Source organism: Natrix helvetica, assembly GCF_964273705.1.
Source record: "Natrix helvetica genome assembly, chromosome: 1".
Classification (NCBI taxonomy): domain Eukaryota; kingdom Metazoa; phylum Chordata; class Lepidosauria; order Squamata; family Natricidae; genus Natrix; species Natrix helvetica.
Genome location: NC_138548.1, coordinates 345,267,369 through 345,293,182, shown reverse-complemented (window position 1 = coordinate 345,293,182; position 25,814 = coordinate 345,267,369). Strand labels below are relative to the sequence as shown.

The window sequence follows — 25,814 nt, the reverse complement described above, 5'->3', positions numbered from 1 at the left end:
TGAACCAATGACCTTTTTTTATTCTTTTTTTTAAAAAAGCAAGTTTCGAATCTCTTTTTGGCTGAAAAGGGATAATCAGTCAGCCATCCCCTTTTTCCTTCTCTCCGCCTGTCTTGCATCCACTCGAAGTAATGGGAGGGAAAGAATATTCCTGCCTTTCTGTTTGGTCCACTTTCCAACAAGCGTGATCAGAAGAACACGGAGTACAATCAATGCCTTCAGGAACTGTGTTTCTGACGCTTCCAGAAGCGTTTGACGTCTGAGTGGCCGGCAGGAGTCACCACCATGACACGCTTGATTGGGTTCTCAAAAACCAGGACCCCAAGTTCCTTGGCATGGTCACGGAGAAGCTCAAAGTCCACCTGGGATAAGAACTGGTTGTATAGGACACCTGTGGGAAAGAGTTGGAGAAAGAGATGAACAGGAAGTCAGGCAAGGAGAAGCTGATGGAGAAATAGAAAGAGACAGGGGTGGAAAACAGGCGGGGGCAGCAATATATGGCAAAAGAAGGAATAAGGGTGGAAGAAATGGGGCAAACAAGGACAGACAAAACCACAAATGAGAGCCTCTTTATATCCCCCCTGCAGACATCAGGGCCAACTCCTGCTTTTAAAATGATAATCGTGACAACCCCTGTAAGTGGCGTCACCCAGCCACAAAGAATATGGTTTCTTAGCTGTACGCAGAGCCCTAGATGTGGTCCAGGAAGTGGGCACTCTGCTGGAGAAATTAAAATTCGCATTTTAATTTCAATTTAATTTTTAATAAATCCCACCTAGAACTAAGTAGGGATTTCCTGACAATGAGAACAATCAATCTGTGGAATGCCTTCAGAAGTTGTGAGTGCTTCATCACTGGAGGTTTTTAAGAAGAATAAGAGAATAACAAGAGTTGGAAGGGATCTTGAATGAGATCTGACCAGGAAGTCTACAGCTAAGGCAGAGATGTCAAACTCAAAGGTCTGGGGGATAGATCCGGCCTGCAGGGTGCTTAGATCTGGCCCGTGAGGCCGCCTTACAAACAGTGAAGGACTGGCGCACGGTGCCTCTGCCAGTGAAAATGGAGCTCGGGAGGGCCTGCGTTTTTTGCTGGAAGAGGGTTACAAGAGGCTGTCACAGCCGAAAATGGAGCTCAGAAGCCTGTTTTCGTTGGCAGAGCGCTCAGGCTACTACAGGCGCCCCCAACACAAGTGACATCAAGCTGGCCACGCCCACTCCAGTCCCCCCACGGTCAACACAACCCTGATGAGGCCCTCAATGAAATCGAATTTGACGCCCTTGGGCCATGCAACTTTAAGATGTATGGGCTTCAACTCCCAGAAGTCCAACCAACGAGGCTGGCTGTGGAATTCTGGGAGTTGAAATCCACACGTCTTAAACATACTAAGGCTGAGAAACCCCCGTCTAATTAAAACTAAAGGAAGCAGAGATGAAAGTGAACAAGAACTGGAGTCAATGACCAAACCTGGTGCCCCTCTGATATATAGGCAGTCCTTGATTTATAACCATTTGTTTAGTGACCATTTGAAGTTACAGCAGCAGTGAAAAAAGGGACTTAGGACTGGTCCTTCCATTTATTGTTCTCGTAGCATCCCCATGGTTACAGGATCAAAATTCAGGCGCCTGGCAACCAGCATTTATTTGTGAATAATGCCACATGTCACATTCATAGGATCTCCATTCGCAAGCTTCCCACCTGGCTTCGGACAAGCAAAGTCAATGGGGGGGAAACTGGATTCACTGAACGACCGTATGATTCACTTTACAACAGCAGTGATTTGCTTTAAAGAGTGGGGCTTTAAAAGCAGGTCATAAAATTGGCTGCAACTCACTTAATAACCATCTTGTTTAGCAGTGGAAATTAGGGTCTCCATTGTGGTTGTAAGTTGAGGACTGCATCTCTATTGGACTAAAGATTAATGCCCGGATGGTCTGGCTAATGGCCACACTGGAATTCAACACACTGGGAGAGGAGACCAGGTTAGGGAACCTGCCAAACTATAATTGACCTAGTTTGACATTCTATTAGATTCTTCTCCCGGTTATCGCTTTCACTCCTGACCACCTGTCCCATCTCTCGGAGATGCTCACCCTCAGAAAAGCGCAGTCTGTCCCGTTCCAGCTCCCACAGCCGGATCTGATCTGTGATTGTGGGGGGCAGTACAGGGTTCTGTGGAGAGGAGAGTGGAAAAGTTAGAGATGGCAAAATATCTATTTGCTAAAGAGCAAAGAAAACAATCTCCCAATTGCATTTTCCTCTAGAATTGACCAATCCCTACTTTCCCTGAACCTGTGGTGGTGGCCTGCCAGCGGAGTTAGCAGCAGATTTGGACAGTGAGGAGGTTGGGGAGGAAAGTGGGCCAGTCCTGGAGTCTGGGGAAGGCTCTGATGAGGGCTCTGTGTCGGAGGCAGGCAGGGGGCCAGAGTCGTATGCCAGTTATCAGCTGCCTTCAGAGTCAGACATCAGTGAGGCAGAAGAACAGCTGGAGCAAGACCACAGGTGGATGATAAATGGCCCCTCCCAGAGGAAATAAAAGGGGAGCGAAAGGGGAGTGGAGTTTGCCTGAGACAATTAGTTCGCTTAATTGGTTTGTGACTCTCCGAGGCTCCTTGCCAAGTTTTGCAGATATCGGCCTGTCAGCTCTCCAAGCCAGATAAGGTCTGTGACTGTAAATCCTCCCTTGAAAGACTTTGCTGAATGAGCAGAATTCACAGTAAATTAATAAAAGGGATTTTTGTCGGGACAAGGAGTTTGCGTCATGCTCTTGGGAAGCCTAAGTCAGAACAGAACCTTTTAATCCAGGGGTCCAAAAGCCCGGGGCTATGGCCTACTACTGGGCCACGGCCTGTCCGTAACCAGGCTGCGAAAAGCATCAGACAAGCGCATCTGTGCGCACAGCTCCCCTCGCATGAGCGATGGGAGTTTGCACTCAGGTGTGAAACTCCCATTTGATGTCTGATGGGTGTGCGCACCCCCCCCCCCCCGCTCGCACAAATTGAGCTGTGTGCAGGCCCACCACTCGCACAGAACCATCCCCTGTCCCCCGCCCCCCCTGCACAGGGTACCAAGCTGGAAAAGTTTGAGACCGCTGTTTTAATCCGTATTTCATATTTGGGATCATGTTAAGTCCTGTATTGGGCTTTCTCTCCAGAAGGCTTAGCAATCTTCTTTTATACATAATTTCATAGGATCTTTACAGGGTTTATTTATATCTTATAGGTTTTGTATAAGGTAAAGATACAGGTTTAATACAGGTATTAAACAACAAATAAACTGTGACAAAGGGCAACGTTTTGCTTGGATGCCCTAATCCCCTAGGGGTCCTCTCCCATCATTTCCTGTAGCCATTTCCTCACCTGTTTCAGCATCACGGCGTGAGCTCGTGTCCGTAGGAAGTGAATGATCTGCAGCAAAAGAGGATAATGAAGCTTGGCACATTTGAGACTTCGTCATGAAAGTTTTAATCCCCATCCAACCAACCGAGAGAAGCAGAGCACGACTCCGAAGTCCCCTTTAAACCTATCCTCACCTGATCGGCCGTGATCCCGTTGGCAATGGCCTGCTGTGTGTTCTCCCGAGTGACTTGCGCCACCACCAGGTTAGGGAAGCGATACAGCATCTCAGAGAAGAGGGCAATTAGTGCAATCTGTAGTTCTGAATCTGGAAGTAAGCACATGTAGAATGTTAGCACCAGTGGTGGGTTTCAAATTTTTTTAGAACCACTTCTGTAGGTGTGGCCTGCTTTGTGGGAGTGGCTTGCTGGCCATGTGACCCTGTGGGAGTGGCTTGCCAGCCATGTGACTGGGTGGGCGTGGCCAACTTGTAAAATGTGGTGAAACTCACTTAACAACCCTCTTGCTTAGCAACCAAAATGTTGGCTCAGAAACTCTGGCATTTGAAGCACGCAAGTCTTAAAGCTGTCAAGTTACAAGACCCTTGCACCCCTAACCCTTTAGAAAAAAAAAACTCAGGGATGTTCAAACTTGACAGCTTTAAGACTTGTGGACTTCAACTCCCAGAATTCCTCCTTCAGTCATGTTGGCTCAGGAACTGGCATTGAAGTGTGCAAGTCTTAAAGCTGTCAAGTTACAAGACCCTTACACCCCTAACCCTTTAGAAAATAAACCCCAGGGGTGTTCAAACTTGACAGCTTTAAGACTTGTGGGCTTCAACTCCCAGAATTCCTCCTCTCGCTCTTCATCTTGATGATGTGCGGACGGGCAGGGGGAGGGAGCTGGGACCTCTAAACGGTACTGTAGATTTGTGGAACCTCTTCTATAGAAGAGGTTAGACCTGGCAGGAACCCACCCCTGGTTAGCACCCATCCATCCTCTAGAAGAATGAAATATTTTAGGAAATATTAAAAAGGTAGAATATTATATTTCCCTGGATGAGAAAAGGAGAAACAAGTTTTAAAAACAAAGCAGCTCCCTGCAGCTCCCTGCCCCACTCCCTTCAGCTCCAGGGTGATGGGATTAAGACATGGGCCTCAGGACATGATAGGATTAGCCCTCTACCTATCTCACCACATGGCACCTGGGAAGATTACATCACCCAGCAAGGCTCAACCAAGCCTGGGACTCAGGACAGCCTACAGCAGCGATGGCGAACCTTTTTCAGCTCGCGTGCCACAAGTGGGGGGAGCGCAGGAGGGTTGTGTGCAGCGTGCCGTGCCCATAATGCAATGCGCGAACCCCCCCCCCATTTTTACATGCTTTTTTCACCCTCCCCAGGCTCCAGAGGCTTTATAGGAGCCTGGGGAGGGCAAAAAGAGCCTCCCCCGCCCCCCCGGAGGCCCTCCGGAGGCTTCAGGGACCGTCCGGAGGCTTCCCTGACGCCTTCGGAGCGCTCAAAACGACCCTCCGAGCAAACCGGGACTTCGGTTTGCTCGGAGGGTCATTTTAAGCATTCCAATGGCTTCAGGGAAGCCTCCGGACGGTCCCTGAAGCCTCCGGAGGGCCTCCGGGGGGGGGGCGGGGAGGCTCTTTTTGCCCTCCCCAGGCTTCTATAAAGCCTCTGGAGCCTGGGGAGGGCGAAAAAATGGCTTTTAAAAATGGTGAACTCAGCGCATGCACACTGGCCAGCTGACAGGGCAGCGCCTCGCGTGCCCTGACAAATGGCTCTGCGTGCCACAGGTGGCACGCGTGCCATAGGTTCGCCATCACTAGCCTACAGAGTTGTCCCTGCATGGCCCCATGGGAGTCTGACAACCAATCAGAATACAAGCTCAAGTTCAAAAGCCCGGAGAGGGTATAAAACTCAAGCACTATCAGCATCTCTGCCCTTTTTTCTTCACCCAACATCTTCAAGCCATGTGATCCTGCCCACCATTAAACCATCTTTCAAAAACAGCCACCATGTTTCCAGTGTCATTTTCCCCACTTGGAACTGAACCTGGAAGGACATTTCTTCAAACACACACAGAGAGAGGGAAATACAACATTTTTACATAAGGTTTCTCAAGCTCAGCCACTTCAAAGGTGTGTGGACTTCAATTCCCAGATTTCCCCAGCCAGTGTGGCTTGGTTGATGAATTCTGGGAGTTGAAGTCCACACGCCTTAAAGTGGCCGAGCTTCAGAAACACTGCTTTAAAATAGGCAAGCAGCTTTCCCCAGTCCGGTGTCCTTTAAATCAGGGGTCCCCAACCTGTTGGCTACTGGGCTGCATGAGTGGCTGGCCTGGGCGCATGTGTCTGTACATGCACAATTCCCCCACTCATGCTAGTGTTGTGTTCCGTGCACTAGCGTTGTGTACATGCTTGTGGCTCCGTTTGCGTACTTGGGCCACCGTTCACACGTGCCCATGTGTGCGTAAAGGTGCTTGCCCCACCCTGCCGTGCTGCCAACCCAGAAAGGTTGGGGATCTCTGCTTTAAATAGTTCAGTGTTTCTCAACCTTACCCTTTTTAAGATGTGTGGACTACAACTCCCAGAATTCCTCAACCACTATTGCCCCTCCCTCCCCACCCAAGGGGCAAATTACTACTTAATTTTGGATTATATCTTCTGGCATAGTAGTATAGCCGTTATTGTCATTGTACATCATGTATACAACAAAATTGGTTTTAGCCTCACTGGTGCAATCCATGACCAAAAATACAAACAACATAAATAGTATAAAGAATAATCCCTATGCAAGTAAGTAGGGGGGAAAAAAAACCTAGTCATACATTTCCTCGTGTTTGTGGAAATTTAATCGAAACTATGCTTTTTCAAACAGAGGGATGGAAAGTAAGTATTTTCAAAGAATGGGAACTCCCCTGCTTTTAAAGACAAAAACCTAGCAAGGGGGAGGCAGCTGTATTTAATGGGCTAGTCCCCACATTTCCTTTTAGAAGTTGAATTACCATATTTTTCGGAGTATAAGATGCATCTTTTTCCCTCAAAAAAAAGGCTGAAAATCTGGGTGCATCTTATACACTGAATACAGCATTTTTTTGCCTCCTGAAACCCCGCCCCCTTCACCAAAATGGCTGTGCATAGCCTTTAGGAGGATTCCAGAGTGCTCCTGGGGGCTGGGGAGGGCAGAAATGAGTGAAAAATGGGTTAATTTTTGCTCAATTTTGCCCCCCCCCCAGCCCCAGGAGCACCCTATAAGCCTCCTAAAGGCTATGCATGCCCTTTTCTTTAAAAAAATGGCCCGTTTTCGTGAAAAATGGGCTATTTTGCGGAGTGCAAAAACTTTTTTTTTAAAATTTGCCTCTTCAAAATCTTGGTGCGTCTTATACTCCTAAAAATACGGTTTATCAAGACAGCCAACAATTTGAAAAATATTGTCCTAGGTCAAATGAAGAAAGCAATCCTGGCTAAATACTCTTCTCCAATCAGTAAAGCAAAATCTTGGAGGCACTGTGTTATACAACCAAGAGATATTTTTAAAAAGGCACTGATTCCTAATTCTGAATTAGAAGAAGAGGGATGGGCCTCTGAAGAAAGGAAATCAGTATGGTTTCAAACCTGTGTATGCATAGATCCTGTAGTTGGTTTCCACCACGATAAAGCCTTGGTTATGGGTGTCCACGGTGGTACCTGAGATGCCGGAGGAAAGATTAATAGCTAAGCGGGTGGGATAGTAACGCCTGGATTTTCTCTGAAAGAAGAAAGAAAGAAAGACATTGGCAACCAGTTTGTGGTAAGTTCAGAGCTCTCTGACAATTCATCTTTCAGAAGACTAACCTACTATTTTACCTCACAAGATCCTTGAAGAAGTCCTTAATACCTCTAACATCTGACAATGTGTGTTTTTTTAATACTCTGGTTCAGCTCCTCATATAATCCCCCTACTGTGTTGTACCTTTCTTTGAAACACCAGGCCAAATTCCCGGAGATGCTGAAGGAAGTTCAGAAGAGAATCACTCATTCCTTCCACAGAATAATCCTGAGAATCAAGAAATTGGAAAATAATTTATTGATAGACAAGTATATTGCACAAATATCTTGATTGGTCAGTAGATGAATAGGCAATCAAATCACATTGAGAGGCCATGAACAAATTCTTCTGCTGATTTACCTGTAAGAGTCATCAATGGAAGATGCACTTATTAAAGGATGAATGCTCTAGGCACATATCATTCATGCTTTGTTTCCTGAACAATTAAGCTATGGTTGTGACATCATCATTTACACTAAGCATTTACCAAATGCACGATGTCTTCTCTTCGGCCATCTGCTCCAATTTTCTAGGTTCTATGCTTGTAAGACCCTGTGCCGCTCAACATCAGAGACTATTGTTTGGCTTAATAATTGAATAATGTGTGCAATCTAGATGTGAGACTTTAATTAGGGTTAGTTCAAAGACCACGGTTCCCCTAATTCAGGGGTAAGCAACCTTAAACACTTCCTAACCGGAAGCCCCCTGTTCAATTCTGGAGCCAGTTATTGTCTTGATATGTAGCCCAACTTCTCACCAACATATGTTGCTGATAGATAAAGAAGTTCCTTCTCACCTTGCCAAGTGTGGAGAAGCTGAGCTGAAAGAGGAAGGAAAGAATCTCCACCAAGTCCATGCCCCTGGTCTGTAGAATGATGCAAAAAGGGGAATTAGAAGCAGAAACAAGAAATGGGCAGAATAACCAGAGCTGAGATGGCAAGCAGTCATTTCATTGTTTCTCCTCACCTCTGCTGACTGGAGATACTGGAGCATGAAGTACCACAGCTGTGATGAAGTATCCAGCAACAGGAACTGGAAGCCAGAGGATGTGATGCAGGGAGGTTCCCCAGGCTCACTGCTAGGAAGAAGCAGAGTAACTCAAGACAAAATCCAGAAAAGGAAAAACAATTCTTAGTTTTGCAAAGTTGTACCCAATTTTCACATGATTTACACTGATGGTGGCTACGGTTCCCTGATGCTACAGGAGACTGATAGGCTGTGCATCCTGCCACTATCTGAGTGTTAATGCCTGACAAAATAAAAAAGTTGGTAGGGACCTTGGAGGTCTCTTAGTCCAACCCCCTGCTCAAGCAGGGGACCCTAGACCATTTCAGACAAATGGTTGTCCAATCTCTTCTTGAAAACCTGCATTGTTGGAGTACCCACAACTTTTTTTGGGGGGGGGGAGAAGGGGTTTACTGATCAGCTGTTTCACTGATTAATTGTTCTGCCAGGAAATTTCTCCTTATTTCCGTATTGTGTCTCTCCTTGATTAGTTTCCCTTGTAACACAAACAAATAGCCTCCCCCTACATAAGCCTATGATTATGTGCAAATGTAACTTGGACAATGAATTTATGACACAGTATGTTCTCCAGAGGTGGGTTGCTCCTGGTTTTACTACCGGTTCGCTTTGCATGTGCTTTGCATGCGCAGAACATGTTATAGTGAAATGCGCACGCACACGCACTACTAAACAACATGCCGACAATGGCGACTGGTAACCGGTTTGGGGGTGTGGCCAGCCTGGGTCACTGCCGGTTCTGCAACCCAGGCCAAAATACCACTACTGATTCGGCTGAACCAGGATGAACTGGGAGCAACCCACCTCTGATGTTCTCCAAACTCAGATTATATGTACTCAATATTTGTGTGTACTTAATTTCTGTAGTACTACAACTTCCTACAATGGAAACAAAAGGATGATTGGAAACCTGGTTGGGCAAGAAAAAAATATGCCAGTTTTTAAATCTGACATTTAAAAATTAAAAATCTAAATCTTACAAGGATTCTTGCTCTCTGCATGCAAAAAACCCAGTCTCCACACTTTACCTCGACCAGGAGTCTCCAAATTCATGGCTGTGAATGCATGGCTGGCTAGGGAATTCTGGGAGCTGAAGTCCACAAGTCTTAAAAGTTGCCAACTTTGGAGACCCTTGATCTAGACAAGCCTGACCAGGGTTTCAAAAAGGATGCCTGCCCCATAGTTGCTCAAGACACACACACCCATCCCCCGGAAGGTCCTAACCCATAGTTTGAGAACAGTCTGCAGTACATCATGATCAGAGGGTAAAAACGTTGTCTGAATGCTGGCCCTATCTTTCTGCACAGCCGTTCCTTTTTCTCCTGATGTCAAATCGGACGATTCTCAACTGTTCTTAAAACAGACACTGGGCTGTATTATGGCTGGAGGAGATACTTTGGGAGGGGGGGTGTTCTTAATCAGTGGTCACCAACCTTTCAGACCTCAGGGACCGCTAAATTCATAAGTTTAAATCCCACAGACTACTAATATGATCTGCCTAATGATCAGCTGGGTGGGCGTGGCTAGGTGGTCATGTGACTGGATGGGCATGACCAACTTGATGTCACTCACATCGAGGGTGCCTCGCCTGCTTCTACTCACCCCTCCCCTTCCAGCCTGCGTGCCGGGGCTCCTTAGTCCCCCACCAGGAAGCAGTTGTTGGAGCTAAGAAGCCACCTGAGAGTAAGTGGGCAAAATAGCTGGCTCAGATCAAATTGGATCTGACCGAGAAGGAGGCTCAGCAGAAGCACCTCACTGAGGACTACGAGCATAGGCTCTCCAAGCAGAGGGAAGACCTGAGGGAGAGCAAGGCCAGGTTGGCTCCTGGAGGCTCAGTGGGCTGAGATGGTCAACCAGTTCCAGGCCATGATGCAGTCCCACTGGAACAAGGCCTTCCGTCTCTTTACAACCAGCAGCACTTCCCTCCAGTCTTCGCCCAAAGCCCCGCACCAGGAGACTGAAGCAGACCCCAAGTCAGAATTTCTGCCCCCCTCCAACCCACACAAAAAGACCCTGAAGGGGGAGAATCTCTGTAGCAACACAAGTGTTCATTGCACGTATCTGGCACATATCTGTAGTTTGAGGACCCCTGATTTAGTGCAATATAAAAAATGCAAATAATTTTTCTGCGGACCATCAAGATTTTCTCGTGGACCACCAGCTGGTGACCGTTGGACTAAATGCTTGTCTCTCTCCGAGACACTTACCTCTTCATCAGGCCAGCTTCAATCAGCAGCTGAGCCAGGTCCTGACTCACCGCTGCACTAGGAGAGCCTACCATGAAATGCAGGATGACCTAAACGGAACAATGCGGAGAAAGAGAAGAAAACGGTGATCTCTGTGGAATCTGGTGTTTGGTAAAGTCTGTTAGGGATGTAACCCTAGGCTTGGCTTGGCAATGTATATTAAGCTATGATTATGTTACTGTTACTTTAAATGCTTAAGAGATCAATTGGCTTGCTACCTCAAGCAGCCATAAGAGGGAGCTAGAATGGCTGTTAGCTCTCTCTCTCTGTTTGTTAGAAGCTGGTTGGTGTATAGTGAGGTATTGTTGGTTTGCTACTGTTTAGCTATATTTTGTGTGCTATACTGACTATTTAGATAACTGAGTTACTGAACCGTGTATGACTTGGACTGTTAACTGGACTCTGAATACCTCTATATTTCTACATAGTAAACTACTATATTTTTATACTATTCAGTGTATGCTGGTTTGTGCGTGTTATTCCGTATCACTCTCATTACGCTTCTCTGCATACTCGCTCTTCTAACGGGGAGCGTAATTACTTAACAAAGTCAATTCATTGTGTGCTGCACACCCTATGCAAAGGCCACCCAGTCACTGGGGACTCTACAAATGGTTGCAATTCCACTCACGATTCATCAGGATGTCTATTGCTTTGACGGGCAGAATTCTAGGATACGCCCCATTGAGGGATCCTGGCTAGTAATGGCAACTACTCTTAGTTGAAATTATGAAGCAATAGACAACTGCAAATGCTACTAAAAGACAGTAAGACCACATTAGATAAAGGGGGAGTTAGTAAGGAATTGGGAAACATGGATGTCCATCCTAGGCCTGGTGAAAGGAAATGCAATAGTATTCCACCATGAATAAATTCAAACAGGAAGATTCAGGAGCTTAATCCTCCATAGAAGGAAACATACCATTTAAAATACTCTGATTCCAAAAAAATGTGAAATGCTAAGCACAATGGTGTTGGAAAAGACTCCTGCAAGTCCCTTGGACTGCAAGGCGATCAAACCAGTCAGCCCTGGAAGAAATCAACCTTGACTTCTCTTTAGAAGGCCAGATCCTGAAGATGAAACTCAAATACTTTGGCCACCTAATGAGAAGGAAGGACTCAATAGAGAAGAGCCTAATGCTGGGAAAGATTGAGGGCAAAAGAAGAAGGGGGCGGCAGAGAATGAGGTGGCTGGATGGAGTCACTGAAGCAGTCAGTGTGAGATTAAATGGACTTCAGAGGATGGTAGAAGACAGGAAGGCCTAGAGGAAAGTTGTCCATGGGGTCGCCATGGGTCGGATACAACTTTGCAACTAACAACAAGAAGCACAACGTTAACCAAACCATATCCAAAGATCTTCTTTTCGCATGATTAACCTGGTGTTTTCCCAAAAGGAAGGCTTTTGAACTAAATCCAAACAAGAAAGGAGAGGGAGCAGCAGTCTTGGTGACTTTACTGGCAAGAGGTGGGAGAACACTGCAACAAAGTCAGTCTTTTGAATTCTAATACGGGTAGTCCTCGACTTATCATCACAATTGGGACCAAAATCCCTGTTGCTAAGCAAGGTGGTTGTTAATTGAGTCACACCCTATTTTTTGGCTATAGTTAAGCGTATCACCACAGCTAAGTAAATCATACAGTCATTAAGTTAATCCGACTCCCCCCCCCCCCCCTTGAGTTTGCATGCTGGGGAGATTGCAAATGGCAAGCCTATGATCGTGGGTTGCTGCAACCATCCGAAATACATGCCAGCTGCATGCATGTAATTTTGATCATATGACTGTTGGGATACTGCAAGAGTTATACTGTAAGTGTGAGAGCTGGTTATAAGTCACTTTTTTCAGTGTCACTGTAACTTCAATCAGTCCCTAAACAAAACGTTATAAATCAAGGACTACCTTATAAATACATCCATAACAAAGCAGGCTACTTAGACAAGGCAAAATGCTCACCTCCCACCTTTCTTCTGCATACTTGTCCAAAGATGGGACATCTCGGGCATGCTTATCTGGGCCCAGTTGGCTGGTATCATCAGACCAGGCCTTACCTCTGTGGACACAGAATTGAGCAGTAAGAAACTCCATTACTATTTATGGGCTGCAACTTAAGGATAGCACTACTAATGTCCTATTCAGGAGTAAGGATTCTTAAACCAGGTAATAGATCTTCTGTAGGTATTAAATGCAAAAGCAATTCCTACAAAGGGATTATTGAGCCTGTCATTTGTACCTCTATACCTTTGGGACAACCATGACCTAGATGATTGAGAATCTCCATAGACATTTGACCTATTAATAGTGAGACTGCTTCAGTGATCTCCTCCACCCCCCTCTTCCCACTTATGACTATAACCATGTTGCTGGTATCTTTAACATTGTTTTATTTGTTTCCTAGAATAATTTGATTGCTTATCAGTAACCTATGACTATCACTAAGTGTTGTGTCTTATAATTCTTGATGAATGTATTCTATTTTATTTTTCTTTATGTACACTGAGAGCATATGCACCAAAGACAAATTCCTTGTGCCGATAAAGAATTCAATTCAATTCTATTCAGCTGACTGCTAACTGCAATTTGGCAGTTCAAATCTCACTGGCTCAAGGTTGACTCAGCCTTCCATCCTTCCGAGATGGGTAAAATAAGGACCAGATTGTTGGGGGCAATAGGCTGACTCTCTAAACTGCTTAGAGAGGGCTGTAAAGCATTGTGAAGTGGTATATAAGTCCAAGTGCTATTGGTCTTGCTGTTGCTAGTTTGCTCTCTATCTGCGAAGTGGCAGGATCCCCAAAACACCCCTTTCAGAGAACTGAAATTACCCTCATCTTCAGCCAGTGCAGTCTATTTCTATGAACTTCTGCCTTCACTCTCCAACCTTAAGAATCTGGACTCACCCTCCCAAGAGAGCAATGCGCAGGTTTTCCTTGAAGATGGGGTTCAAGACGATGCCTTCGAGCCCACCTGGGAGTAGCTGCGTGTGCCAAAGTCGCAGTCCCAGCAAGATATCCGAGCTCTCCTCTTGTTCCCTGAAACACCATAGCCCATCACGAATTCAGGAAGTGTAGTTCCTTGATTAAGGCACTTACCGTAGTTAAGTTTAAGACAACTAAGAATAATTAATCAAGGAACTACCAAGGAGAAAACAACACTCCCACCAACACTGATAGGGCAAGCCACCGCATATAAACAGAGGGAAAATCCCATTTCTTTCTACCACTGATGGTATTACATAGTTGGGTAATGAAATGTTTGCAAGAAAACAAACAAGCTCAGAGAGCACCAAGGACTCCACACGTTAACCCTCATCTATCCTTTTCTGTTCTGACCCCCCCTCTCTCCACGCCTGTGAACAAGCCAAAACACAGGCTTGGCTGTTTGCCACTGTTTAATTGCAAGATAACAAACTCTTTGGCCGAAAGCCCAGATAACTCAAAATGCAAAAACAAACCAGATATTCAAACACGGCTCTAAGACATCGACTTTCTTCACTGCTAATTTCGAATGGTTGTTTCCTACAAATGTCCCCTCCCAACGCCTCACCTATAAGCTCTCTTGGGAGGGGCCAATCTACAACCACCTGTGCTAATTATGTCTGTGAGCCTGCCTACGAAGCTGCTGCCCATCTCACTCTAGCATCAGGGACTGACTGCCTTTGATCCTCCCCACTGCTCCATGCCTCAGGTGCCTCCTGGTGGCCAACCAGCCCCTCTGGTTCCTGCTCTGAATCTGCAACCTGCACAGGGTCTTCCACATCATCCAGGGCCGACTGAAATGGTCCCTCGCTATCTGGGTCCATCAGCAGCTCAAACGGATCCTGCTGGGCCACAACACTTTTCTATTATTATATTGCTACTGTTGTGGCTTTTGAGGTTTTTTTTCTTTTTTTAGTCCAAATATGTAAAAAGTCTCAAGTTGTCATTGTAATTGAGGCTGTAGACAAGTTTATTAAATAAATGAAAATGAATACGAGCTTTATTTATACCAGCCGGCCACAATTCTGCTAATGGAACATCTCAATGCAACACACACTTTCAATCTTACAATGTTCCTTTGAGTAGTAATTGTATTGGGAGTTTTTTTTTTAAAAAAAAACTTTGTTAGACAATCAAGGCTTGAGTTATCAACTTACTTGACATATTCCTTCTTCACCCACAGGGCCACAGCTGCCTGACGAAGAGGCTGTTCCAGAAAAAGCATCCGCATGACATAATTTTTGGCTAACCCAGGCAGCTCCCTGAGAAGAGAAGAATGTAAGATCAGCATCACGCACAAGGTATATTTTTTTCCCCATAAGCCAGGCATCATCTGCCAAAGCAAGCCAGTGTCAGCTGCCACCTTAATGCTTGTCTGCGCTTTGACCGCAGTCACATACAGCTATGAAGTATGGGGAGGGGGAAAAGCAAGGGGGGGGGGAAACAAAAGTGAATGCTGTATCTCTTCCAGACTCTGCTTCAAGGTCACACGACATACCAGCTGCATATCGTCCTGAACTTGGACTGGCCATTACAAAAACATCCTTCCTGAACCTGACTGCTTGTGTGTGTGTGTGTGTGTGTGTGTGTGCATGCGCGCGCTCAATTCTGGTATCTACTACTTTAATGCACTTTTCTTCTAAGAAAACTGCATTTTTCTCAACAAATGGAGCCAAGGGTCGTTTCTATTTAGAGCAGAGGGGTCAGACCCTATTTCATTGAGGGCCGCATCAGAGTTGTGTTTGATCTTGGGGGGGCGGGTGGTGGTGGTGGCTGGTTGTGGCCAGCTCACCATACCAATAGCGCTTAGACTTATATACCACTTCGTAGTGCTTTTACAGCCCTCTCAAAGTGGTTTACAGAGTCAGCATAATTGCCCCTAACAATCTGGGTCCTCATTTTACCCACCTTGGAAGGATGGAAGGCGGAGTCAATCTTGAGCCTGGTGAGATTTGAACTGCCAAATGGCAGGCAGCTTGCAGTCAGCTGAAGTAGCCTGCAATACTGCACTCTAACCACTGCACTAACACAGCTCAAGGTCACTGTGACAGCCTCCTGCAGCCATCAAAAACGGAGAAAGTGGCCTCCCCGGGTCTCCGTTTTCGCTGGCAGAGGGCTGCAGGAGGCTGTCGCAGCTAAAAACAGAGGACTTGCGCGGCCTCCCGGAGCTCGGTTTTTGCTCGCAGATGCATCGCAGTCCACGCCCCACTGTTTCCAGGGAGGCCCTATGGGCCAGATCTAATAACCCTGAGGGCCAGATCAGGCCCCGAGGCCTTGAATTTGACACCACTTTATAGGTTTCAATGGTGGCAGGTCAGACAGTCTATTCTGCAAAAACACTGGGTCCAGCAATCTGGAACCAGGAGCAAGTTATCTTTCTTCTCTCTATATAAAAACGTCTGTCTGTCTCTCTGTCTGTGTGTTCCAGCATAACTCTGGAACGTCTCAAGCAATTTCAACCAAACTTGAACAAATGACTTACTCCCTGGAAACAAATACTGCGGGGGTAAGAAACCCCTAAAACCCCTCGGGGTGTGTGTTCTGTTAAGATACAGCTGGTTTTGCCTTAAAAATGGCTTCTACTGTACAGCGCAGTGGAGTTGCCATGGTAACAGCTTCACAGTACTCCACAAGGGGGCTCCCTCTGATAAGAGGGAAAATCCAACATTAGAAATTATATTTGATCCGGACATTTCCCCCCCCCCCCCCAAATAAATAAATATCCGGCAATGCTTGGTTATCGGCTAGTTAGCTATAAAATACGGATTTGAATACATAAGGTTAAAACCTGCTTGCATTTTTATCCCCAGCTGATACAAGGCCTACATTCTAGGCCTTGCCTAGGACAGGCGAGATTCTCACTTACCGAAGGACAGCAAGGCAGGTGGCAGGATGATTATACAGCCGATCCAAAATCTCGGGGCTGAGACCCCGCAGGTATTCATGAAGGTTCTTGCATTTCAGCTGAACTCTCTGGAGTTTCATCACTGACTCCGTCATGACAGCTACCCTTCATCACCGGGACATTTTTCTGCAAAGGCTGTGATAGTTGAAAGACAAAAGATCTGGTGAATTCAGTAAAGTAGCATGTTTGCTGTGGACGGAACTAGCACTGGGATAAGTACAAAACCACATATATGTTTTTGGAAAGTCTATGAATTAAAACACACAGGCAGAAATCTGTGGCATAACATTTAGGCTCACCTGGTAGTCCTCAGCTTACAACCATTGTTTAGTGACCAAAGTTACAATGGTATGGGAAAAAGTGACTTGTGACCAGTCCTCACAGTGATGACCATTGCAGCATCTCCATGGTCCCCTGATCAAAATTGGGGGGTGCTTTGCAACCATCATGTATTTACGATGGTATCCTGGGGTCAAGCGATCGCCATTTGCAAACCATTGTCAGCCAGCTTCTGATGAGCAAAGTCAATGAAGGAAACCAGATTTGCTTAACGACCGCATGATTCATTTAACAACTGCAGTGATTCACTTAACAGCCGGAGCAAAACGGCCATAAAATTGGACAGAACTCACTTAACTATCACCTTTCATAGCCACGGAAATTCTGATTCCAATTTTGGTCGTAAATTGAGGACTGCCTGTACACAGCAAATCTGACACAGTGGTAATAAGGGGGAATCCATTTGCAACATCTTCACAGGTAGGCTTTTTTTAGCCTACCCCGTTTTCCTGAAAATAAGACTTTCTCTGGATAATAAGCTCAATCGGGCTTTTGAACGCATGCGCTAAAATAAGCCCTCCCCCGAAAATAAGCCCTCCCTGAAAATATTGCAACGCAGCAGCAGCCATGAGGTGACCACGCTCGCTGCCTCCTGCACCTCAAAAATAATAAGACCTCCCCGAAAATAAGGCCAAGTGCTTATTTTGGGGGTCAAAAGAAAATAAGACCCTGTATTATTTTTAGGGAAACACGGTAATTCCCCCATAAGAAAAATTCCCCAATAAACAGCAAATGTGTTGCTGCCTGAGTATTTCCATTGTGGTCTTGCTTATGGTAGGTGAAATCTTCCATAGACAAGGAGAGATTTTTAATTTTAAAACAGGCAGTCTAGAAAACACAAACTATAATTTGTAGGCAAAGGTATCCCTGCCAACCTCTGGTTGTTGGGTTTTCTTCCTCAAGAACGAGAACTTAAGATCTGTTCGTCAGATTTTCCTATTGTAAATGCTGTGACTTTACATGCCATCAAATCACCTATGACTTACCAGTTCAATAGCTTGGAAACTGTTTAGTTCAGTGTCTTTCTAACTCAGCAATATATGTGGATATCAACAGTTTGGGGAATTCTTGGAATATAAACCTCTACATCTTAAGATGTAGTCTTAAGAGTCCCTTTTTGGGAGAGGGGGCGGTTTAGAAATGCGAAGAATAAATACATAAATAAATAAATAAATAAAGTTGCTGAGTTTGAAAAAACACTGATCTAATGTGGTTTAAAAATTTAATGCCAGAATAGCCCCATGCTTTGAAAAGCTATTAAGAGCTGACTCTTGGCATCTTTTCAAGACTCGACAGGTTAAGTTTTATTACTTATTGTAACAAAAACAATATTTCATCTTTAAAAAGAAAATTAAAAAAACTAAAATACAAACTAAAAAGAAAGAAAAGAAAAAAACTCTCTAATATCTTATCAATAGTCACTGGATTACTAATAAATTTGCTATTATAATCTGAATAATATATTATTGTAAGATCACAGAATCTCTGCCATAGAACCATATATTGTTGCATCCTTCAATTAGTTCAAAATATTGCCTTTTCCAAAACAGACAGATCACAACTCTTTCTTCACTCTTGAATAATACCACTTTTCTCATTTCTTAATACAATTCTTTTTGCCCCACTCTATGCATGTAGTCTTCAACTGACAAGTTCATTTAGTGACGGTTAGAAGTGACAACGGCACTGAAAAAAAAGGGCTTACAACCGTTGTAGCGTCCCCACGGTCACATGATCAAAATTCAACTGATTCATATTTATGACGGTCACAGTGTCCTGGGCTCATGTCTTCCTTTTTTGCAATCTTCTGACAAGCAAAGTCAATGGATACATAGATTTAATTAACAACTGTGTCACTCACTTAACTGCAGTGATTTACTTAACAACTATGGCAAGAAGGCTTGTAAAATGGAGCAATATTCACTTCATAACTGTCTTGCTTAGCAATAACTATGGGCTCAATTGAAGTGGTAAGTTGAGGACTACTTGTACAGCCACAATGAGGGAATGAATGGGTTCATTAATTTGTTCCTATTTAAGTGTTGTGGTTCCAGTATGGGAAGCTATATAAATAGTTTAATAGATGGATTTATGCATGAATGGATGACAGGCACATGTTTAGATGAAGACTAGACAAAGAACCAGAGGTTATACAATAGGCAAAAAAGAAGGGAGACTTCCGGCGGGGAGGAAAAATCTGTATATGAATTGTTGCTAATTGTGCCTACTTGGTGCATTTTGGGATCATATATTTTCATACTTTTCAATCGGATTGCTACGTCGGGTTTATATATATATACACCGGTCAGAACTTCTTAGGACTGGAGCGGCTTATCAAACATAAATACGTTTATGATCTTCCTATACTTTCCCACGCTGGCACAGCAAAACACGGCCCGCCCTTCGCCAGGGTCTCCTTCTCCAAAGACCTCCCAGGGCTGGGAAAAGCTCCTCCGGGGCTTTATTCTCAGACGGGGGTTGCCAACCCGCCCCACCCCGGATCGCAAAGCTCCTTCGGTTTCACCAAAATCGGCTGCTGCGGGGCGCTTGCATGTTCGGGACCCAAAGGACTCACTTTCACCAGGAGCGCATCGAGGACGGGGACAAGGATCCGCGGCAGTGTCTCCACACCAGCCGGCCCTCCCGGCGAGCAGGAAGCGATCGGCGCACTCCACCTCTCGGCGTCGGCTCCTTTTCCTGTGTGAGTTGCATGTCGGGAGCGCGGAAAAAAAAAAGGCCCGGGTTGCAAGGGGTAAGCTTGGTTTTGAATGTGTCCCCGGATCGTGGTTTTGGGGCGGTCTAGATTAGTGGGGGGAAGAGAAAGGGAGGCGTGTATTGCATTCACAGTTGCAGAGAGGAACGGGACGTGCAAAACTAGTGTAAAACGATTCTGGGAAGCACAAGAATGTAGTGTTGGAGACGAGGTGGGGATGTGTGAGCCTCTTAATAACTGGGTTTTCCAGATGTGTTCCGACGCTACCATCCCTGGCTCTGCTGGCTAAGGCGTATGGGATTTGGAGTCCCGCCCACTTCTCTATTCCTAATCCAATCTCTAATCCTCAAGACAGATGAACCGGAGTGTGCAGTCCCAGTGATCCGTCAGGCAAGGCATGCACTCTGTTGGCCAAACTGTGGAGCAAGCACGGCATGCCTGGGAGTTCCTGCATGGATCCAGGCCAAGGATGCAGTGTGTCTGTGAGAGGAGGCCCAACACTGCTGCGACTTCTTCCTGGTGTGGCTGCTTGCGAGGACCAGCCACTTTGCTGATATCCAGCAAAGTGGCTGATATGGTCCCATGCAGGGGTGGGTTCCTGCCAGTTCTAACCTCTTACAATACAATACCAGAGTTGGAAGGGACCTTGGAGGTCTTCTAGTCCAACCCCCTGCCTAGGCAGGAAACCCTATACCGTTTCAGACAAGTGGCTATCCAGCATCTTCTTAAAGACTTCCAGTGTTGGGGCATTCACAACTTCTGGAGGCAAGCTGTTCCACTGATTAATTGTTCTAACTGTCAGGAAATTTCTCCTCAGTTCTAAGTTGCTTCTCTCCTTGATCCTAATCCTGTCTTTGGGATTTTAATTCCTTTGTCGTATCACTTTTACTCCTTTTCTGCTCTCTGCGTTGGTTATTCAAAAGGGAATAGCAGTGCCTGTTTGTGTATGGGTATTATGCGCATATTTATAAATATATATATATATATATCTAATATTTAATTAATATTAATATATAATTAATATTAATATTTTAATATTTATATATAATCAATATTAATATTTTAATATTTACTTAGGTCATATGTAATGATCTAAGTGCCAGAGCCAACTGTAATAACATTGCCAAAAAGGCATTAAGCGTTCTTAATTTAAATCTTGTGTAGCTTCTTCTCTGGTAATATTGTACTGCTAACCAGAGCATACAAAACATTTGCTACACCAATTCTCGAATACAACTCATGTGTATGGAACCTGCACTGCATATCGGACGTTAATACAATTGAGTGAGTCCAGAAGTACTTCACGAGAAGAATCCTCTGCTTGCAACCCCTGATGCCACCAGACTTGAAATTTTGGGCTTAGACAACTTAGAACTACGCCGACTTCGGTCTGACCTAAGCGTAGTACATAAAATTATCCGCTAAAATGTCCTACCTGTCAATGACTATTTCAGCTTCAACCACCACAATACGAGCACACAATAGATACAAACTTAAGATAAACTGCTCCAAACTTGGCTGCAGAAAATACGACTTCAGCAACAGAGTGGTCAACGCCTGGAATGCGTTACCTGACTCTGTGGTTTCTTCCCCAAACACCCATAACTTTAACCTTAGACTGTCTACTGTTGACCTCACCCCGTTTGTAATAGGTCTGTAAGGGGTGTGCATACCCTCCCTGTCCTAATGTTTCTTTTTATTCTTATTCATTTCATGTATCCAAAATCATGTTTATACATACTGTATTTTTTCGGAGTATAAGAGGCACTAGAGTATAAGATGCACCAAGATTTTGAAGAGGTAAATTAAAGAAAAAGTTTTTGCACTCTGCAGACCTCCCCAAAGCAGCCCGTTTTTCACGAAAAAGGGCCCGTTTCCCCCCCCCCCAAAAGGGCATGAATAGCCTTTAGGAGGCTTATAGAGTGCTCCTGGGGGCTGGGGGAGGGGACAAAACTGAGCAAAAAAACGGCCCGTTTTTCACTCATTTCTGCCCTCCCCAGCCCCAGGAGCACTCTGCAAGCCTCCTAAAGGCTATGCACGGCTATGCAAGAGGGCGGGGTTTTGGGAGTCAAAGAAAATGCTGCATTCAGTGTATAAGACGCACCTAGATTCTCAGCCTCTTTTTTGAGGGAAAAAGGTGCATCTTATACTTTGAAAAATATGGTATATATGTTGTCTGATACATGCTTGATGAAAATAAATAAATATATGAACTTGAAATGATTGTCTTAGGATAGTGTGGTCCGAAAACCCTTGGATCTCAGCGATCTGGAAAATTGAAATGATTTGGCAGCCTCTGCTGAAAAATAGTACAATATTAAAGCCTCATCAAATAATCCTGAGATGTAGTAGCGGCATCAAATATGTCTGGTCGATATCAATTAACTAATTGATATGGATATCTATTAATATCAATTGCAAAGAAAAGTTTATTTATTTATTTATTTTTTCAAAAAGTTTTATTGGTTTTTTTAAAACATTTATAAGGAAAAGGGTAAGTGGAATGGTTACAAATTTTGGCAGTTGCAAGTGTGGCAGACGCCCCCTCCCTCCAAACTCATAGGTTACATCTAAATATCAAACATTAATACATAATCATAAAAAATCAGCATATTAGTTCTAGAAAAAATAGTTTTCAATCAATTTATATAGTTATGATATATAGTCTAGATATAATTTCATTATTACTTTCGGTCTGTTTATAACATTGTGGTTTTCTTATTCATTTTTGTGATCTGAGCTTTCTTGGTGTTGCCCCTTCACCCCCCGCTGGCAGAGCTCCGGCCCCTCCCGTGTCCTGTGTGACCATTGTGGTGTCTTCAGCTAAGGGAAATGAAAGATGAAATTAAAGAGAATCAAGTTCAAATTTATAAGAACTCACAGAGACTGGACCTTGTGGAGGGTGGGGTGGCGGAGGCGAGAGGGGGGGGTAGAGGCTTTACAGAAGGGAAACAAAGAACTTGATATCCAACAAATGAAAACAGAGTTTGAGAGAATGTCCTTTTATCTTAGATTTCAAAATGTAATAGAAGCAGATGGGGAAAACATAAGGGACATTATGACTAATATTCTAGCTGAATACATACACAAAGATAAACAGCAGATGGAATGGGAGATAGATCTGGTTTATAGAGTGAATTCAGCATATGCCAGAACACACAATGTACCCAGGGAGGTTCATATTAAATTTCTTAGGAAAAGCACAAGAGATGAAATTCTGGGTGTACAAAGGGGGCAAACACTGACATACCATGACAGGGAGATAACCATTCTGAAGCAGATCCCCCAAAAAATTAGGGAGAAAAGGAAAAACTATTCACAATTGGCGAATAAACTATACCAGAAGGGGGTGTGGTTTAGATGGTTGATGCCTGAAGGTATGCTGATATTCTGGGAGGAGACAAGAATCAGAATCAACACACCCATAGAGGCACAGGCCTTTATGGAAAAAAATAAAGCGAACCTGGAGAAAAGTTTATTTTGAAGTCCTCAAAATAAAAGAACTTTTAAAAGTGGAAAGGGATCCTGACAGAATAAAGTTTAAGAAACACTGTTTTAGGGTAAGAAAGTAATGCATGATAATTCCATATAATTATAGTTACGGCCCTCAGATCATGCAGCTGTTTACTAGGGCTACCTGTCACAGACCAATAGATTTTGAAGGGAAAAAATAGATCTTTCTCTGTCCCTATCCTTTCCTTTCCTCCCTCTTTCTCTCTCTCACACAACTACATCTTACTATCGCAAAGGTGCTTTTTCAAGAGGCAACTGGACTTCCTTGTTTTTCTTTGAAGATGCTTTGCTTCTCATCCAAGAAGCTTCTTCAGCTCTGACTGGATTGAGGGGAATGGAAGGATTATACACCTTGCAGACAGCTGGTTATTTGTATCCTTTTTAGAGAGTCTTCAAGGCCACCCAGATGACAAGTGGAACATTTAGTAGAAAGAGGTGATACAGAATATATCTTTGATTGATGTACAGAGCCATGGAGATGGTCAAGGCCTGGGGGCCGGATCCGTCCTGCGGGGTGCTTAGATCTGGCCCACGGGCTGCCCTGGAAACAGCAAAGGACCAGCCCACGGTGCCTCTGCCAGGGAAAATAGGCTCCGGAGCCCAAATGGAGTTGGCAGAGTGATGGGGCCACCACAGACGCCCCCAACACTAGTGACGTCGAGATGGCCATACCCACTCTGACCACACCCACTTGGCCCCCCCAAGGTCAAACACAACCCTGATGCTGCCCTCAATGAAATCAAGTTTGACACCCCTGGTCTTCAGGGAGCCATTTAAAAGTGATTGCAAAATGAAAAAAGGACAGAAGTCTGCCTTACGTCCTGGGAAAGGAAAACAATTATTAGTCTGGTTCCCCTCTAATTCTAAGAGTGTAAGAGGATGGGAAGAGAAAATATCAGTAGATTTGCAAGATTCTATTCCTAGGTTTTAACTCAATAAAGCTTAGTTTTTTTTTAATCTTGTAGGTCTGTTTCCTGATCTGGACCAGTGGCCCCCAACCTTTTGTGTAACCTTAATTTATATGATTTCTTTGGTATTTATTTCTATAGGCCCCATCAGCAATATAAGGGATGGAAAAGTGACTATTGGAAGCATGTGCGTTTGGAACCAAAGGGAGAAAGGCGGTGTGCTTTTTTCTACACATGTGCAAGAGGACTGAGCACATCTACATTCAAACATGCCTTCAGCCCATCTTAATTCTGCCTCCCATTGGAATATGTCCGTTGTTTGCCGTCTGCTTCTCTGGGCAGAGAAGAGGAGTTGGGATGGATTTGGTGGATGGAGGAGGAGTTATTCCCAAGGAAGTAAGCCCGATCTTAATAAGCAAGTGGGGAAAATGGACCATCTGAAAAATAAGGAACAAAGACAAAAGCGGTTGTGGAAGAAGATGGAGGCTATTGAAGCTCAGTTGGCTGCTGGGCCCAAGGTAAGACTGCTTAATGGGAACTGATGTATTCTATTTTACTTTTCTTTATGTACACTGAGAGCATATGCACCAAAGACAAATTCCTTCTGTGTCCAATCACCCTTGGCCAATAAAGAATTCTATTCTAATCTAGTCTAGTCTAGTCTAGTCTAGTCTTTATTGTTTTTAGAACTTGCCATGATTTTATCACATTGATGGTAGAGTTGTGGCATTCTGGTTACTGGCTGCAACAAATATTGTTTGTCAGCTGTTTTTCAGATCCATCTGAACTAGACCTGGTAAATACAAAGATGTAGAGAGAACAATAAACAGCAATACATTCCCCCCAGTAACTTTACAATGTGGGGAATGGAAGGATTCTACCATCCAGTCAGAGCTGAAAAAACTTCTTGGATAAGAAGTGAAATATCTTCAAAGAAAAAGCAGAAATCCAGTTGCCTCTTGAAAAAGCACTCATGACGGCATGACTGAGAATTTCCTAGATATATATCTCAACTTGCTGTCTCTTGCTTCTCTGAGATGCAGCATCCTCTCTCCTGGGTACCTAGTACCTACCACCTTCTACCACTGATCTCCAATATCTCCTATGGTCCAGCTTGTCCATTGATTGATGCCATCATGATTTGAATACATTATAGGGTGATAAATTTGTATGGGATTGATGGTTACATTATTTTTAGGATTTTAGAATTGGCACAATGACATTATTTTATTTTAGTGTTTCGTTATTTACCATGGGTGGCTTAACACTTCATGGTTTACACTCCCTCCCTTCCCCCCCCCCCTTTTTTTTTGAAGGAACCTTCAAATCAAGACAAGACCCTTTCCTCAAAAAACATTGCGGAATATGACATCCCAACTATAGCTGGACAGAAAAAAGGTAGGGCGGGAATAGCCTGGTTCAAACGGACTTCCAGGATTTCCATTTTTTTTTAATGTTGTCAAAAAGAAATTTAGCTTGTATTTCTTTGTGGAAGAGGTAACTGGTGGCTAATATGAAATTCTGGCTTTCGAGAATCTGGCTAGTAAGAGAAAAGGACTAGATGTCGGACAGTGAGGAGGTTGGGAAGGAACATGGGCCAGTCCTGAAGTCTGGGGAAGGCTCTGATGAGGGCTCTGTGTCGGAGGCAGAGGTGAGGCCAAGGCCGTCTGGAAGTTCTCAGCTGCCTTTGGAGCTAGACAGCAGTGAGGCAGAGGAACAGCTGGAGCCTGTTCCCAGTGTGCGCATGCGCAGAGCTGCCAGAAGAAAAGAACAGCTAAGAAATCGGGATTGACTTAGGAGTAAAGCCACAGGTGGATGGTGATTGGCCTCTCCCACAGGAAATAAAAGAGGAGCGAAAGGGGAGTGGGCTTTTGCAGGAAACAATACATTCATTTGGCGTTAGATTCGTTTCAGGAGTGTGAAGATCTGTCCGTGAATCTCAGAGACTCTGTGCCAAGTCTTTCCTTGCACAGCACTTCATTTGGAAAGTATTTACATGGCAGCTTTCCAAGCTAGATAAGGTCTGTGGTCATAACTTCGCCTTTG

At 44.5% G+C, this 25,814-nt stretch overlaps 2 protein-coding genes across 5 annotated transcripts in view; one reads left to right on the top strand and one right to left on the bottom strand.

Moving 5' to 3' along the window:
- On the bottom strand, window positions 1–19,342 carry GTF2H4 (general transcription factor IIH subunit 4). Of its 2 annotated transcripts, none has more exons than XM_081934734.1 (14): window positions 19,210–19,342; window positions 16,257–16,430; window positions 14,548–14,652; window positions 13,313–13,444; window positions 12,372–12,468; window positions 10,380–10,468; window positions 8,116–8,227; window positions 7,946–8,014; window positions 7,294–7,377; window positions 6,957–7,089; window positions 3,530–3,660; window positions 3,357–3,404; window positions 2,091–2,169; window positions 1–391 (listed from the first exon to the last, which is right to left on the bottom strand). In XM_081934734.1, exons 2-14 carry the CDS (start codon window positions 16,388–16,390, stop codon window positions 219–221), a joined length of 1,386 nt encoding a protein of 461 aa, XP_081790860.1. In that variant the 5' UTR covers window positions 16,391–16,430; window positions 19,210–19,342; the 3' UTR covers window positions 1–218. The 2 variants fall into 2 exon arrangements, with proteins under 2 accessions (XP_081790860.1, XP_081790861.1); XM_081934735.1 differs by having other exon boundaries at window positions 8,116–8,224.
- The window catches only part of VARS2 (valyl-tRNA synthetase 2, mitochondrial), a 42,804-nt gene continuing 36,214 nt past the window's right edge, over window positions 19,225–25,814 (top strand). The window contains exons 1-3 of one of the 3 annotated variants that reach the window (XM_081934731.1): window positions 19,225–19,335; window positions 23,910–24,286; window positions 25,085–25,166. In XM_081934731.1, the coding sequence (XP_081790857.1) occupies window positions 24,038–24,286; window positions 25,085–25,166 (331 nt within the window). In that variant the 5' untranslated portion in view covers window positions 19,225–19,335; window positions 23,910–24,037. Of the gene's footprint in view, window positions 19,387–19,918; window positions 19,938–23,909; window positions 24,287–25,084; window positions 25,167–25,814 lie in introns of those variants that run through there. The other 2 variants (XM_081934730.1, XM_081934732.1) reach the window with 2 other exon arrangements.